This window comes from Ciconia boyciana, chromosome 8 (assembly GCF_034638445.1).
Source record: "Ciconia boyciana chromosome 8, ASM3463844v1, whole genome shotgun sequence".
Lineage (NCBI taxonomy): Eukaryota > Metazoa > Chordata > Aves > Ciconiiformes > Ciconiidae > Ciconia > Ciconia boyciana.
Window position 1 is genome coordinate 64,720,991 of NC_132941.1, and position 19,155 is coordinate 64,740,145.

Below are 19,155 nucleotides of genomic sequence, written 5' to 3' on the forward strand. Positions count from 1 at the left end.
TAATACAGGATCTAAATACAGAAACCATTAATTTTATCAATAGTGGTTCTACTTGAATTTATTATGTTCTCAAAGAAGCTACTTGGCCTGTGGTTTTCGTTTGGTTTTGGGTTTTGGTTTTTTTTTTTTTTTCATTTAAATGAGCTTTATCACCGATTGAAGTCTCATATGAGAAGTATGTTTTGGCATCTTCCAGCATAAAAATTTATTTGTAGTTGGAAATAGCTTGTTATCTGTTGCTCTGGACGTGCCTTTAACATGTACTTTCCTTGTACTGACAGAACAGCAACGGGTGATGCTGCTCAGTAGGTCTCCCTCGGGCCCAAAGAAGTATTTCCCTATTCCAGTAGAAAATCTTGAAGAGGAAATACGGATGCGGTCAGCAGACGAAGGCAAGCTCTTTCGGGAGGAGTTTAATGTAAGTCCTCACATGTGGAGTGGACGGCTGCATGGTGAAAAGGGGGGTAAATCAAAACGCCTGCAAGCATTAGCGATTCCTTTAAAAATGTTTGGTGCATGGTGCTGGTGTCTCGGAGCCTCAGCACTTGTTGTGTGAGTGTGCTGGTGTCGTTCGTACGTGCTCTGTCATGTGTGGTGAGCCTTTATCTGGACAAAATCTGGAACGTTAGCTGCTTTACGATACGGTAATGCCAAATTGGTAATATATAAACTGTTTGACACTTGCTAATATTTAAAGGTCTTTAGTGCTTGCTTGAAAGCTGGAAAATTGGATGTGAAAAGCTGAAAGGGGAAAATTGAATATGAATCTCTTTAGCACTGATTTTCTTGGTGGGGATTGAGGTTTTTTTGGGGAGTCTGAGTGTTTCACCTCTATGGGAAGTACTTAGAGGGGAAGACACAGTGTGGCCTTCAATATTGCTGTAGTGAGGTTTGACTTTTTTTTTTGGCAATTTGACCTTTTGCTCTTTGTTATCATCCCATCACTTCCCTATTTGCAGTGCCCTGTGCCCTAGCCATTATGTTTCTATGAAGTATCTCAACTTGAAGGGTTTTTCTTTAAAGCGTTGCTTTGGTCAGGAAGGAGATTTTATTTTCTGCCCATAAGCCGAGCTTCAGTTGCGTGTGGTCGTATAGATGAGTTGTAACCGGAGTCTGTGGCGAGCTGCTGCAGAGCTGGTTTCTATGGAGAAACCCGGTGCGATGAGTCTGCTCTCGCATGTCTGCATTTGGGGGCCTTTTCCATACTTTTATTATTTCTTTTCACTTCCCTTCACAGCAGAAGCAAGTTGCACAGAGCAGTAGCTTAAATGTCAAATACAGAGTTGTCAAAGCCGATGCATGCATTGATTAGACAGTCTGTTAAGTTACCTTCTTAATTGGTAGCATATTTATATCTGCAATTTGTTTGATGATCTATTTAAAACACGTAATTTCTTTGCCTTATCAGAGAGGGAGCATTGTGGAGATATTTATCAAAGTCAACAAAATGTGAAAATTAATTTGACAAGATGTGCGCTTGTGAATTTTGACTCTCCTGATTAATTCGTTCTGCAGTTAGGAGCAAAACAAGCTATCTATTTTTATTTTTAAAACCTGTTTTGCTTGGATCATTTTTTGCACCATGCTGGGAGCGTGTGAGTTTCTGTCTGCACACAGATGCCGAGTCTGAAAACTGGGGTCCGGTCCCCGTAAGTGAGCAGTCTGAGCAGTGACGGGGGGTGGTGGTACATAAAGTCTGCTTGATGCCTTATGTGGGTTGTTTTTTCCCCGCTGTATCTCCTGTGGCTGCTTGCGTGGTTATATGAGCTGTTTGCTCAAGCCTAAGAGGGGAAGAAAGGGGGAAAGACAGCTGAAAATCAGAGTGATTGATATTGTAGCATAAACCAGGAAAGCTGGCAAATGGAAGTCTGTTATTGCAGCACTGGAAGGAAAGGGGTTGAGAAATCAGGACCCTTGGGCACAAAGACATCTGTGTGACAACCTCACCTTCAGAGCAGCCCCCAGCACTCGGCTCCATCCTCCCACCACACCTCTACCTGCCCCTCGAAGCTGTAGCTGCCAAATCCTGCAGTTTTTGGATGGGGCCAAAGCCGTCCCCTTTGCACAAGGCGCTGGGCAGGCCAGGCTGCGGGAGCTGCTGAGCCGCGGTGGACCCTGACTGCAGCCCGGGGCTGGGGCTGCTCAGCTGATGGGGATCTCTGCCCGCTGCGGTGTTTGCTCGCACAGCCTGATATAACATGTCAGGGGTCAGGCATCTCCGGGAGCGCAGGTACAGGGTCTCCATCGCGAATTTGAAACACATTTAGGCTTAAAATGGCGTTTTGGCAGTCCTGTGAGCCAGCGGTGTGGCCAGGCACGGGCACCAGCCAAAGAAGTTAAGTCCCAAGCAATCTTTCTGGCAAAAAGAAAATAAAGCAAGTGCTGATAGATGAAGACACGCAGTGGATAGAAAGGATTTTTGAGGACAGTTCTCTTAGATCTATGTGCCTAATGGTGTTCTTCAATACTTTCAATTTTATCCTTAAAGCCTCAATTACCCTTAAGAAGTACCTTGCACTTGTTGCACTTCTATACTAACCAAAATAGCAGAGGCTCCTTCTCCCCTCAGTTGCTTCATTTTTTTTATTATTTGATTTCTTCATGAGCATAGAGCACTAGGAAGAATGTGTTCTTTCTTCACAGGAAAAAAAGAAAAAATAAAAACAAACCCATATTCCTTTCTATATGGTCCCTTCAAATAACTCTTGCCTCTCTTTATCATCTATAATGCAAGATGAGCTGGATGTTTGAAGTTTATGATGGCTAGCTTATTGCCTTGATTTTCAGATTAATGTCTGAAAACCTTCCTGTAAGAATTTGCTTTTGAAATTTTAATTTTGACTTGATTAAGATGTCCCTGCAGTTCATTCAGTGGGGGAAAAAAAAAAAAAAAAAAGGAGAAAATGTGCCAGTGCTGGGGCAGGTCGAGCCCCTTGGAAGCTTCAGAGAGCTTTCAGGATTCCTGCGCAGTGGGAGCAGAGAAGGCTGCGGTGGCAGCAGATGACCCAGTGCCACCAAGACTCATCGGCTCCTCGTGATTCATGGGGTGATGGAGAGGATGTGATGAAGTACATCCTCGATGAATCACATCCTCCCCTCTGAAGATGGGTGGGAGCAGCGAAAGAGGCTGTGTCCTTGCACCGGGGTTCAAAACCCGCTCCAAGCAGGGCAGTGTGACAGTAGGAGGTTTCCAGGGAGATGTCAGGGCCTTGCAGGAGTCAGGAGCAGGGAATGGAGAGATTCTTTCGCCAGAGATCATTACTTTTCATGCGTTTTTCACATGAAGATACAGAACTTCTATGACTATTTATTGGGAATTTGTTGCCTGACTTTTGAAGTTTGAAGAAATGGTGTTCGAAGTGCGAATTATTTCTTTCTGTGCAAAACATAAATTAAGTTTATGTGTTTTCTCAATTGTAAATGTATTGTAATTAGCAAAACCATGGGCTTCATTCAAATAAGGAATTGGGCAGTTTGCTAAAAGCAGCTTTCTTTTTCAACTTTTTTTTAACCTTCTCTCTCCTTCCTTTTACTTACATTCACAAGTTTAAGTGATTAAAAAAAAAAAACCAACCCAAAAAAAAAAAACCAAACCACAAATGCACATTGCTGTTTCCTCTGTGGTGGTGGTGAAGTCCTCCCTGCACCCCCCCTTTTATCCTATGTCACCCTGACAACACGGATTGCTGCTTTTAAGGGGAAATTCCAAGCCCTGCTCTCTGCCAGGCAAGCAGGGATAGTTGCTTTAAGCTGTACAGTCGCTTACTGCTTTTTTCCCCTTCCCCTCCATGATTCAGACTGGGTGGTGGGAGGTCGGAGGGCGGGAGAAAGGCGGTTGCGCATTCCCCAGCCGCTGGGATTTTACCTCGGTGGGATCCAACACGCCAACACTGGCTTTTAGGAATTCAATACAAGAAACTTGATGAAACTCGCTTCTCGTTTATGCCATTTGCGGTGAGGGGGCAGCCAAAAGAGCAGTGCAGGGCAGGAGCCTCGAGCCATGTCTCTTGATGAACGGTGCCTTTTCCGACTCTCCCCGTGCCCCGGGCTCTCCGCCGCAGACCGAGCTCGGTCGCTTGGCCCCGGTGGTGGTATCTCAGCAGCTTCTGCGTGGAGGCGGAGGGGCTACACCTTGGGCACCTCCTCGTTTTCATCCTCACCCTCTTCCTCTCTGTTTCTTCTTTTCATTTGATTGCTCTGCAAGAGTGCTTTTTTTTTTTTTTTAAGCTTGACTAATTTCTCTGCAGTCTTAGATCTTGCTGATTACTAGCAGAATTTGACTTGTGCTCGTACAGCGACTTTTGGCATAAAAGAATTGGGATTTATTTTTGCTTCCTCCCTTTCTGCCGGAGTTGGGCCCTCACCTGCGGGTCTCGGCAAGATGTTTGATATTTAATGTTCTTAGCAATGAGCTATTAACAATCAAACTCTATTTATGTTATTGAACCAACTGTTATTGCTAAAAGTAGCTGTCGGAGCCGAGCTTGAGGGAGCAGCACATCCGCGCGGCTGGGTCATGGTGCTGTGAATCACCACGGCAGATGGCAGCTTAAAGCAGCGGCTCGGAGTTTAACAATTTTCTAAATAACTGCGATCTCTGATGGAAAAATTACTTATTTTTCTAAAACTGCTGAACTCGTTTTCTGTAGTGAAATCTGCCAGGACGTGGTTTCCTGTTTTAGAGTAATGAAAGTTATTGCGAAAAAAATAAAATATGTTTAATTCTGTTGGATGCAAGGCAATATGTGTCAATGCAGATTTTCCCTGAGCCATGTGCAGTCAAGAGTTAGCTGTTTTCTAACACATGGACTTTTCTATCTTTTTTTTAGTCATTAACACCTGGATATGTGCAGGGAACATTTGAAATGGCAAATAAGGAAGAAAACAGGGAGAAAAACAGATATCCTAACATCCTGCCATGTAAGACATTACCTTTTCTTTTAAATCAGACAATTAACTCCAGCACTGAGCATGCTGGTAGTAGTGCTCATTTGCTGAAAATACTCAAGTAATATAATTTCAGTGGTCACAATTATTCTTCATACATTGTATGTGCAAAACCTGTCTGTTTTGTGGCGTATCTCTAGTGCTGATCTTCTCCTGTTAGGTTTCTCTGTAGCGGTTATCAGCTGCTGCGCTCTAAAGCCTTAGCTCTCACGGGGTTCTACCAAATTACAGTGTCACGTAGATATTGTAGTCTCTCAGGTTAGTTTTGGGCAATCAAATATGGCAGAGTTTGGGCTTCCAGTATTGTAGAGCTGCAGTGCCGGTGACCTCCAGGTGTGGAAGCAAGGCAAGACACTGGGGAAGGGTCTGGAGCACAAGTCTTATGAGGAGCAGCTGAGGGAACTGGGGTTGGAGAAAAGGAGGCTGAGGGGAGACCTCATCGCTCTCTACAGCTGCCTGAAAGGAGGGTGTAGAGAGGTGGGGTCGGTCTCTTCTCCCAGGTCACAAGCCATAGGACAAGAGGAAATGGCCTCAAGTTGCACCAGGGGAGGCTTAGACTGGATATTAGGAAATTTTACTTCACTGAAAGGGTTCTCCAGCATCAGAACAGGCTGCCCAGGGCAGTGGTGGAGTCCCCATCCCTGGAGGTATTTAAAAGCCGTTTGGATGAGGTGCTGAGGGACATGGTGTAGTGGTGGGCTTGGCAGTGTTAGGTTTATGGTTGGACTCGATGATCTTAAAGGTCTTTTCCAACCTATACGATTCTGTGATTCTGTTTGTGGAGAAAGTTTCTTAATGAGAACTAGGAGCAGTACGGGAGATGGCTGCTTTGGGAAGTGTATGCTTAGCCTGGCCTCCCGCTTGCAAGGAAGTAACATATTTCAGATTGATTAACATGCAAATGTGCTTGTAATGTGTTTTCTTCCAGATGATCATTCCAGAGTGATTTTGACCCAAATCGATGGAGTCTCAGCTTCAGACTACATTAATGCGTCATATATAGATGTAAGTTGACAGTTGTCCACTGGTAACCAAACCTGCAAACTTTGACTGTGAATTAAATAAGTATTTTTCTGCTAGCATATATTGGCATTTCATCTTTTAACTGCTATTATATTTATTTCTCATAGGGTTATAAAGAAAAGAATAAATTTATAGCAGCACAAGGTAATATATTTTCATTTCTGTATTCTGTACACCTTATGGCTGAGCGTATTTAATTTTAGATGTGTTTTAGAGGTTATTTTCAGCTGCAGATGGTGGCCAAATGTGAGGTGGGATTTAGAGGTTACAGTTTAAATGAAATTAAAGTGAGCCTGAGGTAACCCACTGCCTTTAGACCCGCAGATCCTGCTCTGAGCGAAGAGGCTCGCCTTCCCCCTTCCACCCCGCTTTGCTTCTCTCTCTTTATTTTTCATCTACTTACTGGGGCTTTGAAGAATTAAGTCTCTTGATAACACATTCTGTCTAAGCAATCCTGATACAGCAATTAGCATTTTCACATGAATTCTTATGCTGTATTTGGTCACAAATGTTGTGAACTTTGTCATCGCAATCCCAGACACAAAGCAATAGCTGCACCTGCCCTTCAGAAATCCTCCTGTCCTGCACAGCACGATAAGCAGCTCTCAAGACCATTTGTTCGTTGTGGTCACAGGTTAATGTTGGACCGCGGCATGGGGCAGAGCTGCAAAGGAGAAATCCTAAACCATGCTCCTGCCATAGCCCGCTTAAAAGAGCATTAATAATATTTCAATAGAGGAGGTACAGAATCACAGAATGGTTTGGATTGGAAGGGACCTTTACAGGTCACCTAGTCCAACCCCCCTGCAAGAGCAGGGACATCTTGCACTAGATCAGGTTGCTCAGAGCCCTGTCCAACCTCACCTTGAATGTTCCCAGGGATGGGGCCTCCACTACCTCCTCTCTGGGCAACCTGTTCCAGTGCCTCACCACCCTCATTGTAAAAAAATTTATTTATTTCTTAAATCCAGTCTAAATCTGCCCTCCCTTAGTTTAAAACGACTGCTCCTTGTTCTGTATCTGCTGGAAATGTAGATTTGAGTGCATATGATTGTGTAAAAGAAAATACGATTTCTTTTTAAAGAAATACGTGGTATATTCAAAGCCTGAGCAGTCTGTAGTAAACACAGACCCGGGTGGGCACCCAGCGCACAGGGGCAGGGGGTGTTCATGCTGGTCACCATCACCCCTCGTGAGCAGAGCTGTGTTCTGTCTGCAGGACCGAAGCAAGAAACAGTTAATGACTTCTGGAGGATGATATGGGAGCAGAAGTCGACCGTTATCGTCATGTTAACCAACCTGAAAGAAAGAAAAGAGGTAAAGAGCTTTCAGTTTGCTCTGGGATGTCTCTACAAGAGCGTGCTCCAAAAGCAGTCGTGGCTGCTCAGCGTCTGGTCAGTCACGTTTCTGACCACTTCCTTCTCCAGTCCCTGTTAGCACGTCTGAGTTTCTGCTCATAAATGTAGTTTTAATTTCCAAACTACAAATTTATATATGTAGATCTCAAGGAAAAAATTCTGGTAGCTAATTTTGTCCTGCGTAGCCCATAGCCAAAGGCAAATTCTCATGCCTGTGTTTTTATCGCAGCATAAGGCTGCACTTGGGGGTGGGTTTGGTTAGAAATGAAGATAAAAATTTTATTTGTTTTTCTGAGAGTTAGGTTTCAAAAATCTTTCTGGCACAGGCACATAAAAATTAAAGAACAACACTTTTTTTCTTGTGAGAGTGATGCTGTTCCTTCCTGTCCCCTATTCCTCGTACGCGTCTCGCTTCTCCGGTTTTGTGAGGCTTTCTACGTGTACTGGCTGAATGCTGAGACGCACATGAGAAGCGCGAAACATTTAACTTGATTCCTGCTTCGCAGACTTGAGAAGCTAAGTTAAAATATTAAGGAAATGTATCATGAGAAACACAAAAGATGCTTTTTAATTACTTACTTTTCCCCTGGGGGACAGTTTGCCACACTGAGCATGCTACATCCTTATTTGAAATATATAAAGTTCTCAAAAACATGAGCCCAAGAAATAAACCTTGTTTCCCTAGTGACTACACCTAAAGCTGAAAAATAAAAGAGTCAAGACATTACAGTCAGGCACCCCCTAACAAAAAAACCAAACCAAAATGAAAGCTGTTTAGGTCTGGCTAGGTTAAAAGATAACTTCAAAGCTATTGTCACCTTCTCTGCATAAATTTAAGCATCAATAGCACTAGCAAAGTGCAAAAGCTGTATTGTGCCAGATGAGAAACTCTGCATACTCATATGCATGTTTTCAAATAACTTCATTGTTTTATGAGTGACCCACAATAAAAGCAGACTCAGTGTTATAAAAATCCCTATATGTTTGTACAGGAAAAATGTTACCAGTATTGGCCTGACCAAGGGTGCTGGACTTACGGAAATATCCGCGTGTCAGTGGAAGATTGCATAGTTCTGGTGGACTACACCATCCGCAAGTTCTGCGTTCAGTCGGTAAGTAACAATAATGCTCTTGCTGGGTCTTCATTCCAATTTTTAAAGCAAATTGTTGCAATGTCGAACATTTGCTTAAAAGAAATTCAGGAAATTAGTTAAACATATTTGCGAATCGAGAAAGGTGTGGCACCTCTCCTAGGCAGGCGAGCAAGCTCTGCAGGGCGGCACACGCAGCATCCGCTACCGTTTAATAGATTGCAAGAGGTTCTGCTCGGTTTCTTCTTGTCTGTAGCCAAGGGCCACAGAAAGTCACTCCTTGTGAGGGAGCACAGGAGCAGAGTCTTGACCTTTTTGGGGACAAATTGCATAGATAAATAAATGAGTGAATTTGGATATGTTTGGGTATTTGGAGTAGCCTGTGGATACTAGTTGGCCAACGTCAGCCAGCATTACAGCTTGATTTCTGTTGTATCCTTGGTCTCCAGCACACGTTAAAGCTTTAGATCACAAGAGAGATGGCGGGGATGACTTTGCTCTCGTCCACGCTGTGTAGCCTTGTACGGGAGCAAATTGCTAGAGATCCTCACCCCCTAAAGGGAGGGCTGCTGTGTTCGTAATGCAGTGACCGTCTAATTCAGATTGAAGACTGAAGACACTATGGGCCGGTGAGAGGTGATAAACCACGTATAGCCGCGTAGAACTACACGGAGGGCTGAGAACGCCTCAAAATACAGGTGGATTCATTCAGCATTAGTTACAGATCCTGAACTGTGAAGCAGTCTGTGCTGATTGAGCATGCAGATTGCTTTGGTATGACCAGTGGTTGCTGATAAGGCATCGCTGATAAAAATGCCCAGAGAAGCTCTGCTCAGAAGACAGAGTGGGAAGGAAGTAACGGTACAGAGATGTACGTACTGTGGAGAAGCTGAAGGGCTGGAAGGTTTAGGAGTGGACCTGGTTGCCTTTCACTTGTTGATCACTGCCAAGTATGTGTCAGGAGGGTTTGGTTATCCATTGATGGAGACCAGGTAACCTTACAAAACCAATTGGCTGTCTCCAGTTTGAAAGAAATGGCCTTGACCCTGGCTAACAGGCTGAACGCTGGCGAGACAGATCCGCGTTCCAGCCTTAAGGATAGGTTGTGGTTAGTGAATGCAGGTGAAACGATGCTGAGCGCGGCTGTCGTCGTTTCTGTAGTACCTTCTCTTTTATTCTTGACGAGTAGGTCAGATCGTGAAACCGTCGGGGTTGGCCATTAGAGGTGCAGCTCTTCCTTCGTTATTCCTATGTGATACGGCAAAAGCTGGCATTTGGCATCTCACAGCGATGCAGATCCTGAATGTTTAGGCTGAATTTTATGAGTTTCATCTGAGGCTGCTACAAGAAGTATGAAGATTTTATAAGTGAAAAAGGACTTAGGATTTGATCCGTTATTAACATAAATTGTGAGTCTTACTCTTTGCAATCCTATCCTGGATTATTCCAGTTTTCACTGGAAAGATGCATTTTAGTAACGTGTGGTAATTTTACTCTGTGTTTGTATTTTATGTACACTGTAAACTTCTAATCCCTGAGTCAGACTTTAAGTGTTGCAGGAATTAAAGTCATAAATAACCAGAGCAGTTTGTTTATAAATCTTTGCATGAAAAATAAAATGTCAGACTCGGAGTCTGTGTGTTCCCTGCAGCTTCATGATGGCTGTAAAGCTCCGAGGCTCGTTACGCAGCTTCATTTTACCAGCTGGCCTGATTTCGGGGTGCCTTTCACACCTATCGGGATGCTGAAATTCCTGAAAAAAGTCAAAACGTTGAATCCTGCCCATGCTGGACCAATCGTGGTTCACTGTAGGTATGTATGTGCTCTTCAAGCCATTCTCTTAGCTTGGCCTGGAGTTAGCGTAGAATATCAAGGCTCAATTTTAATCTTCTGTTCATAGGCTACGGAATTTGTGTGTGTATGTATATATATATATTTACTTACATATTGATATTTATATATGTAAATGGCAATAATATGCTGAGCTTTTTGAGAGCCCAGGGTAAGAACAGTTTCAAAAGATCTGTCTTTGCTGTCACTTTAAGGCTCAAACAGAAGCTGTTGTTTTGGTGGTGTGGTTTTTTTTTTTTTTTTAAATCCATGAGTGATACCCAGTGTTTGGTATAAATGTGTTCTTTGTCAGAAAAACAGACTTGTAAGACAAATCTGCGACCTTTGCCACTAAATACTCCTCTGAGAATTCATCCCCCACTTCTCCCACAATAAAATTGCAGTTTGCTATGGCAGTTATCTATTAAATGCTTAGAAAGTTTTGAATAAAGACTTGCATTTAAGAGACTTAAATGCTGCAATTTAAAAAATGTACTACATATCAATACAGAACATATTCCCACTCATTCGGTCACACGCACATGAACTTCCTGCTATTAAAGGCTTGTGCTAAACTGTTTGAAATCTTATGTTAATGAAACCACAAACAAACTCCAAATCAGTTTTAAAAGAATGATTGCAATCTCTATAGCAACTGTATGCTCAGAACTGAGCAAGAAGCGTCTTTTCAGGAGCAATTATCACAGCGAGGTTAGAATAAAAAGAAAAGAATAGCAGCTTTGTCTTTCTGGGTTTTGTTTTTAAGGAAATGGTTGTAGATTCATATTTTTTGTTTATGTTTCTCTTGCTTGTGTCAGACAACTAGAAATATTCTCCAAGAGTCCTTGAAGTGTGTACTATTGAAAAAGAGCGTGTTTGTCCTGACCAAGCCAGCCTTTTTGTTTCTTCATTTCCATCCAGACCTTGCCTTGCTAGGATTCATCTTCTCTCCCAGGTGTCTTACGTAGAGGCTTAAAGAAAAGCACCAAACGGAAAAAGATTATTATAGTGGTCTCACATAGTCTTTCCTTTGAGAAACCCACAATATTTTTATAGCCTTTTGCCATGATGTTCTGTGGAGACTCATATTGGGTTTGAGCTTTATTTTGTACCAGCAAGAAATTCTGTACTTAGTTTAATCAGCAGAAGTAGAGAGAAAATAAAGGAAAATATAAGATATCCTAATAAAAATCTGCAGAGATTTAAATATAATGGTCCAACAGAACGCAGTAACACCGTTATGTGTCAGTGCTGGGGGCTAGAGCAGTACTTCAGCCTGCTTTAGGAATAAAGAATGAGAGAGGTGACACTTAATTTCCGTTACGGTTCAGGATATGACACTATTGAATTGTTGAAGAAAGGAAAGGGAAACCCATCAATAGTGAGTAACTGTCCATTTTTAGTGAGCTTTTATAAGAATACCACATAGTCATTCCAAGCAAAAACTGTGCAATCGGAATCTTTTGGAAGTTAATAAAAGGCTAATTTATCATTTGGAAGTAAAGAATTGCAGATGGGGGGTGGAGGGGATTTCTGCCAATTTTTTTTTTTTTTCCAGAAGTTTTCAGAAATATATTTTTTCAGTGAGCAGAGAGCTGCATGGAGGAATAGCTGAGTAAGGCATACCCTACAGGAGGTTAAGGATGGATAAAATCAGGGAACTTCCAAGGCAAATGTCAAGGTTGGTGAAATTACCAGCTTTAGCAGGAACATGCAAGGATTGAATTAAGCTGATCTGAAGTAAGGTAGCTGTGGGGCAGAGGCACGGGGAGGGAAGAAGGATGTGTAAAAGGGATGTGTATCTGCAAAGGGAAGAGAAGTGAGGAAGCTGAGCGCGGGGCTCGATGGGTAGAAGCTCACAGGACTGAGCAATGAAGGACAAGTGTGAACTGGCGATGAGCAGCCCACGCTCAGAGGTGGTTTCCAGGCCACGTCAGGAAGAGGAAAATCTCTGTAAATTGAGAGTCAAGGCAGTAGGACTCGAGGTGGGCTCGTTCGCGGTGGCAGAGGTCAAACATGAATGAAAGGAAGCGAGAGGGAAAGGAGCCTTGGCCACCGTGGGGTGGAAGCTGCGGTGGCCGTGGGCAGTGGTCGCAGAGGGGCCAAGGGGGACTGGCGGGTGGGAGTGCTGGAGCGGGGCGAGGAGAGAGGAGAGCCTGCCAAACCGCTGATGAAACGCAAAGGGATTTGGAGGCAGAAGGTTATAGTGGGCTTGTTCACTGTGAAGGAGTTGCCTGAAATTTTGGTGGAGGGCTGCGGTACTCCACGGGTCTGCTCAGCTCGGCCGTCCCTCTGGACCTCTGGAGTGGGAGAGCTCGGGGGCTTTGGTTTCACTCAGCGTTTGCTGTTAAAAGTATGTGTGTGTACATACGAACCAAGTCGTATTATGCATGCAGTATTTATTTTTTTTTTCTGGTGTTATTTAAAGCCTAATGTTTCCTGGCTGAAAATTGATCTGTATCTTTGGACACGCTGGGACGGGGGAAGAGATTTTTGTCGTGTTTCAGAAGGTGTTTGTGGACACTACAGCAGTTGCTGTACAAAGTTAAGCTAACGGAAGGTTACAGGAGAGCTATTAATGCCTAGCACAGGATGCCATGCCCTTTTCCTCTGAAAGGAAGAGCTGAAAGTCGCTGGAGTAGTGTCATTTCTAATGCTCGTGCTCCCTCTGGTGGCTTTTGAAGAATATAGGGAAAAAAATAATTTGGGATGACAGGAAGTGTGGAACTTGTAACAAGTGACTATTATCTAATTGGCATGCGAAAGGAGCAAAACCGTGCAGAAAGGAGCAAAAATTAAGGAAAAAAAAAGTTTAAAATTTCATCTTGGACTGAATTATTGTACCTGGTCAAGCAGAATTTTTTTCCAAAGGTCTTTTCTAATATAATTTTGATCTCATCACTTCAGAGCTGTTAAGAGGTGACTTTTTATGTTAATAACTTAGACCCCCTTTCTGGTGCTATCATTGCTAAAATAAAAAATGAAATTCGGTTTTTCGCAGTGAGTATTTCAGTCCAGTATAAACAACGTAAGTTCTACCTGTGTCATTGCTGTAGCAATTCCTGCAGTCTTTGTAATTCAGTTGAGCTTTTGTTTTTGTTTCCTTTTCCAGCGCTGGTGTGGGTCGCACAGGCACATTTATCGTTATAGATGCCATAATAGACATGATGCACGCTGAACAGAAAGTTGATGTTTTTGAGTTTGTTTCAAGAATCCGTAATCAGCGCCCGCAGATGGTTCAGACCGACGTAAGTGGACTTTAATTGGTTGAAAATACAACTTTTCGCGGTCAAAGAAGAGTATGCTTCTGTATTTCCACTCTGGTATGCATCCCGCTGTGTCCTGTTCTGTTGCACACCTGGATGATTGGAAAATGAACAAAGCCCAGTAGAAGGATGAGGTTGGGGAAGACGATAAAAGCACATTAGGGCTGTGAAGACCACCGTAAGGCTCATTACCTTTAGGTGTCATGTCCAGGTTTCCCCATGCACACGAGAGGGGAATTTTAGAGAATGTGAGCGATGTAACAGGAAAACTCTGTTTTAGCTTAAGGTATATTTTGATAATTAGTAGATTGTAGACCAAATGAGATAGATGAAAGTGCCAGAATTCATAGTTTTACTTCCTTCCTTTGCAGTATGCTTATCTGCCTCTTTGTTCATTCCAGATGCAATACTCCTTCATTTATCAAGCCTTACTTGAATACTACCTCTACGGTGACACAGAGCTAGATGTGTCTTCCTTAGAAAAACATCTACAAACGTCACACAACGCGGCGCCAAACCTTGTCAAAATAGGGCTAGAAGAAGAATTTAAAGTAAGTATGAAAGTCCTTTGCCATAGGATTTCTAAGTGTGGAAACATTTAAGCCAAAAAGATACTTCAAAAGCAGGAAAAGCGTAACCTTAAAAGAAAAGGTCCATCAAAACGGAACAACTTGTTTCATTTTGTACTTGCTGGGAATGGGTCCTGCGGAGTGGGTGAATGGGGCCTTGCTTAACATCCTGTTCTGCAAATGCTCATTCAAAGCTACATCGTTTTACAGAGCTTTTCCTATATGCTTTCTGGTTGTTTATAAAAGAAAAATGGAATTATTCTTTCCGTCTGGTACTAGATGCCAGATCAGATAATGCTGGAAGAGAGAGGTGGATTACGTGCGCCTAATTTGCATCTCAGCGGGATTGTTAACTCAGTGATGAGATGGATGGCAGAGAGAATTGCAGAGAATTTACACATCTTGTGCTGAATATCCAGACCTGTCAAGAAAGGAAAGAAAAAAAAGGCATTTCTGTTTAGTGGAGAAACCCCAAATGCAGAAAGCAACCGTGCTGGCTGTTTGTGATCATTGTTTAAAATAGACTTTATTGTCCTGAGGAAATAGTTAGAACTTTCCTATGACCTTTGCTATGCTAAAATATTTATTCTATATATAGGTCTAAAGCATTAAATGACATATAGGTGTTAACTGGAGTTCTCTCTTTCCTTTAAAGGATTAATTTAATCAGAAATTGGGAACTGGGAAAAGAAAATGATGTAAAAATAAGTCTGATGATATAGCGACAAGGTCAAAAATCCAAAGTATTGGTCTGTCTGAGGGAAGGAGGCAAATGAAAACATCGAGTATTCTACTTTCTCCAGAATTCTTAACTTTGTTTTTGCTGTCTGCTGTGCCAGCAAGGCTGCATTAAAGTGCAGAGAGCAATGTTTAGTTCTGCTGTGTGTTCTGAAAAGCACTGAGATGGCCCGGGACCACTAAGCCCACCTACACCAAAAAAGAGCAGAGCTATGTTGTAACCAGTATGAGGGTCTCTGACATAAAGTCTGTTGGACACAGTATTACAGAGTAGATGAAAAGTGATTTCTCAGAGGGTAGGGGTTTCTTTTGAATAGTTTGTTGCCGGTACTAGAGATTTTACTGGAATTGAGATGTGCTCCTGAAACTCAGTACCTGGCAAATACATGCCTGAAAATCTGCTTGCAGTTTGAAAATTAAATGATTTTTAATTTAAATTGAATTTATAGTAAATAGTTGCTGAAATGCAACTGTGTAACTATAATCGTTATCTGGTAAGCCCCACCCCAGCAGGAGCAGCCTATTATTGTGTGTTATCTTTGCACAATCTTGCGGGTGTGTAATCTATGCTATAAAAAAAAAAATGGTGGGGCAAGAGCAGTGTTTGTCTTCTGTGTCCTGGGAACGCTGTCAGCACAAACTGAGTAAATAATAAGGAATATTGGTCCCTTCACTAGCAAAAGCTTGACAATGTGTAGAGTCCAGTTGCAGGATTCGGTGCACAGCAGTCCAGAAACTCGTGCGACCTTCTTATGCCAGAAACAGGGTGGTGTGCTGCGGGGAAAGCACAGTCCAGAACTAAAGGAGCAGAGTTTTCATACTCTGAACAGGATTGTAATAATAGTAATATGAATGAAACAGATGTGAATATGAATTCAGTTCATGTTTGACCATAAAGGAAGTGAAGTCTATAAAAGAGAAGTTTTTCAGTACTTGAGAACGATGTGGAAGTGAAAAGGCTGTCACTGCAGTGCCCGGCTGGCTGGAGTGCCTGCTGGCAACGCTCCTCATCGGGGGCTGCTGCTGGAGAGAAGTGGTGGTCGGTGTGCTGGGCAGTCTGCCTCTGCTTACGTAAAGGCTGGAAAGAAAAAAATAAAATTAATTCGATAAAATGGTATGCATACCTTTTTAATAAAAGGTATTTCCAAAGCAGATAATTTTATGAAACTAAGTTTCCAAATGTCAAATTTAAGAAACTTAGACCTTTACAAAAGGAATGGGTACTCTGCGCTTCTGAAAGCCACACTCAGGCCGTCCGAAAGCGTCTTAAAAAAACCCAAAACAACAAAGCAGACCCAAAAGGTTAAAATCTGCTGTCATTTTACAGCCCTTAAACTTTATTGATATGCCTTGGGAGTATGTTCAGATTCTTAAATATTTATCAGTATGAAAAAATTACATGACTGTTATTCTTAATTCAGTTTTTATAGACAGGACAATGAAGTGGCTTTTGTGAACAGTCAGTCCCGCTTTGACTGTGTTACTGTTTTGTACCCGCTAAAGACACTTAGGAACCCCCTGAGTCCAGGATATGGGGAGCGAGAACCACTTCTGTTCCAATGAGTTCTCATCCTCGTTTGCGTGTTTTATTACAGAAGTTAACAAATGTTCGAATAATGAAAGAGAACATGAGAACTGGCAATCTTCCAGCAAACATGAAGAAAGCTAGAGTCATCCAGATTATCCCGTGTAAGACATCAACTTTTTCTATAGAGAAACAAATGCTATAAGTACATGATTATCCTCAGGCTGTCGTGAGTACCTGCTATATCTATCTGTTGACAACAACACAGCTCGTATCAGAATACAGCTCTGTTGGGATAACTCAAGAATAGAGGTCCTGCCCGGATTTGGAAACTGGAATTCTGCAAATAATTACTGCATATGTCTTAAAGAGAAAAAGTTGTAACTTCTCTGCCTGTAAAATTCAAATGCTTTCAAAACCTGTTGAACCGTCCAGAGTGGTAGTTTCTGGTTTTGCTTCATTTTAGCCAGAACACGTTTTTTTGGGGGTGTTTCCATTAGCCATCCCCTTGGTTTTGTTGTCCTTTCTGCAGGCACGTCTGCTCTAAAGTTTCTCGAGAACTTACCAATACAAACAGCACTCTCCTCTCCTTAGAAAGTGTAATGCCCTTAGAAAGTGTCTGCAAACAATTTAATGAATTGTTTTTTACTTTATTAATGTAAAATGTATTATGATCAGATATTTTTCAGGACTGAATTAAATAATTCAGCAGTTTCACTTTTTAAACCAACGTATTTTCTGAGTGATTCCTTGCATAGTCTAGAGCAGCACTGTAATGTCTGCACCTGAAAATGAAAGTTCCAGCCCTTGCTGGCCATATGCTGTGTGAATGGAAAAACAACAGCAGAAAAACTAGCGCCCTCCTCCACACGCTTACTAAATCCTGGATAAGATCTTTGAGACACTCTTTGGCTTTTAGATAAAGGATTTTGTTGGTTTTGTTCTTTCACGAATGTAATAGTGGAGCAATCAACGTACAGTTAGCAAAAGTAAGACTAGACTTTTGGGTTTGTTTTTTTTTTTTCAGATGATTTTAATAGAGTGATTCTGTCAATGAAGAGAGGGCAAGAGTATACAGACTACATCAATGCTTCCTTCATAGATGTACGTATAAAAACTTTTCATGTATTTAAATTGCAAGTCAAATATTTTGCTGTTGCTGATAAGTCTTCCTAAAGAGACGCAATCAACTTGGCTTATGAAGAACATTAGCTTTTTTGTTTGGGTTCGGCTTATGAGAGTTTCCAAATACATTTCTTATCTGGTGTTTTCAATTTCAGTTTAAACGGTGTGTAATTTAAAAATTCTTGTTGTTAGATTTATAAACTAAGGTTTTTACTAAATTCTAACAAACAGGAAGCAAAACACATTAACTGTAGAACTAACATCCAACAGTTCCATTATCAGCGTGCAGGTTAACGGATGCAAATAGGTGCTCTTCTGAGGAAAGGAAAAAAAGTCCGTAGTTAGCATGGGGACAGGCTGCCACAGTGTTTGGGAGCCAGGGTTTACCTGGGCAGACCTGCGTTAATTCCTAACTTTGTTCCCAGCTTCCTGCTGGAACCTGGGCAACACCCTCCACTGTGTCTTGTTTTTATTTAAATGTGAGAGGTAATTATATCCTTAAGCAGTAAAACCCCATTAGTGATTGAGGATTGTGGATACTACACCGGTGAAGATCACATCAGTATGTAAATAGAACTGTAGCTCAAAAATGGAGTTAAGCGTTAACAACTGCAGCTATTAGCTTTACTATAGAATTATGATAATCTCGTTGGGAAATCCTTTCAGTTAGCTGTTACTGCAGAATTTCATCCCTTCAGCCATGACTGTAAAAAGTCATAAAATACAACTCGGGATTGTCAATTTGGGGGATTTTTTTTTTCCTGCGTTTCTGGCAACAAGCAAGAATCGGGTGGGCTCGGTGTCACCGGGTTTGCAGTAACCATCACATTGTCAAGCAGCGCGGCTCACGGGAAGCACCAGTTTAAGTAGCCATCTCCTCTCTGACCATCACCTTCTGTCCCTCTTCACTTGTACTTACGTGTCACGACATAAACGCCCCGTGGTCTGTCTCCGCAGGGCTATCGCCAGAAGGATTACTTCATTGCCACCCAGGGACCGCTTCCACACACGGTGGAGGATTTCTGGCGGATGGTGTGGGAGTGGAAGTGCCACACCATCGTTATGCTCACAGAAGTTCAAGAGAGGGAGCAGGTACGTGTCCTGCAGCTGCCGGCTCCAGAGTAAAGCAGTTGCTGTTAACACCTGTAAAATACAAGCATTAATATTAGCTGAACTGTGTGTTGGCTACAAATTCTAGCAATAGGAGATTTTTTTGCCTTTCCTAAAATGAGCTCTTGCTTCACTGTTTGGTGTGGGCCAATGTTGCTGCTTTTGCTTGAATTGTCAGAAGACCCACCAAGACTACTGAAAATGATGGATTGTGAAAGGGCCCAGTTCACATGAAAAGCACAAAATTTATAGGGATGCCTGACCTGGAACAGTGGTTTGGGATTTAGGAGCAGCTGAACAAAGTTTTTGTGAAAACTTCCCTCCCTCTTCTGCCAGTATAAGCTCCAGTGGCTTATTCTGAACCTCTCCTAGTACATCATTAATTAATGAAAGGAGTTATTTTATTCTAATCTGTTTTAAAGCAGTATTTGCCATCTATGAGTCCTAAACCCTTTTCATCTTAATGGTTTATATTCTAGAAATATTTTATTACTGTATTCTTGGTTATTAGCCTTTTCATTACAAAGTCTTTAGAACACGTTTATTATGCTGTATGTCTTATCCTATATCAGA

General features: G+C 42.2%; 1 protein-coding gene across 5 annotated transcripts in view; it reads left to right on the plus strand.

Moving 5' to 3' along the window:
- Positions 1 to 19,155, plus strand: part of PTPRE (protein tyrosine phosphatase receptor type E) — a 111,392-nt gene that overhangs the window by 79,989 nt on the left and 12,248 nt on the right. For 3 of the 5 annotated variants that reach the window (XM_072870749.1, XM_072870751.1, XM_072870750.1), the window contains 12 exons: positions 282 to 418; positions 4,830 to 4,920; positions 5,876 to 5,952; positions 6,078 to 6,114; positions 7,190 to 7,287; positions 8,321 to 8,440; positions 10,071 to 10,231; positions 13,362 to 13,497; positions 13,917 to 14,066; positions 16,418 to 16,511; positions 17,375 to 17,451; positions 18,430 to 18,564. In XM_072870749.1, coding sequence (XP_072726850.1) covers positions 282 to 418; positions 4,830 to 4,920; positions 5,876 to 5,952; positions 6,078 to 6,114; positions 7,190 to 7,287; positions 8,321 to 8,440; positions 10,071 to 10,231; positions 13,362 to 13,497; positions 13,917 to 14,066; positions 16,418 to 16,511; positions 17,375 to 17,451; positions 18,430 to 18,564 — 1,313 coding nt within the window. Of the gene's footprint in view, positions 1 to 281; positions 419 to 3,859; positions 3,955 to 4,829; positions 4,921 to 5,875; positions 5,953 to 6,077; positions 6,115 to 7,189; positions 7,288 to 8,320; positions 8,441 to 10,070; positions 10,232 to 13,361; positions 13,498 to 13,916; positions 14,067 to 16,417; positions 16,512 to 17,374; positions 17,452 to 18,429; positions 18,565 to 19,155 lie in introns of those variants that run through there. The other 2 variants (XM_072870752.1, XM_072870753.1) reach the window with 2 other exon arrangements.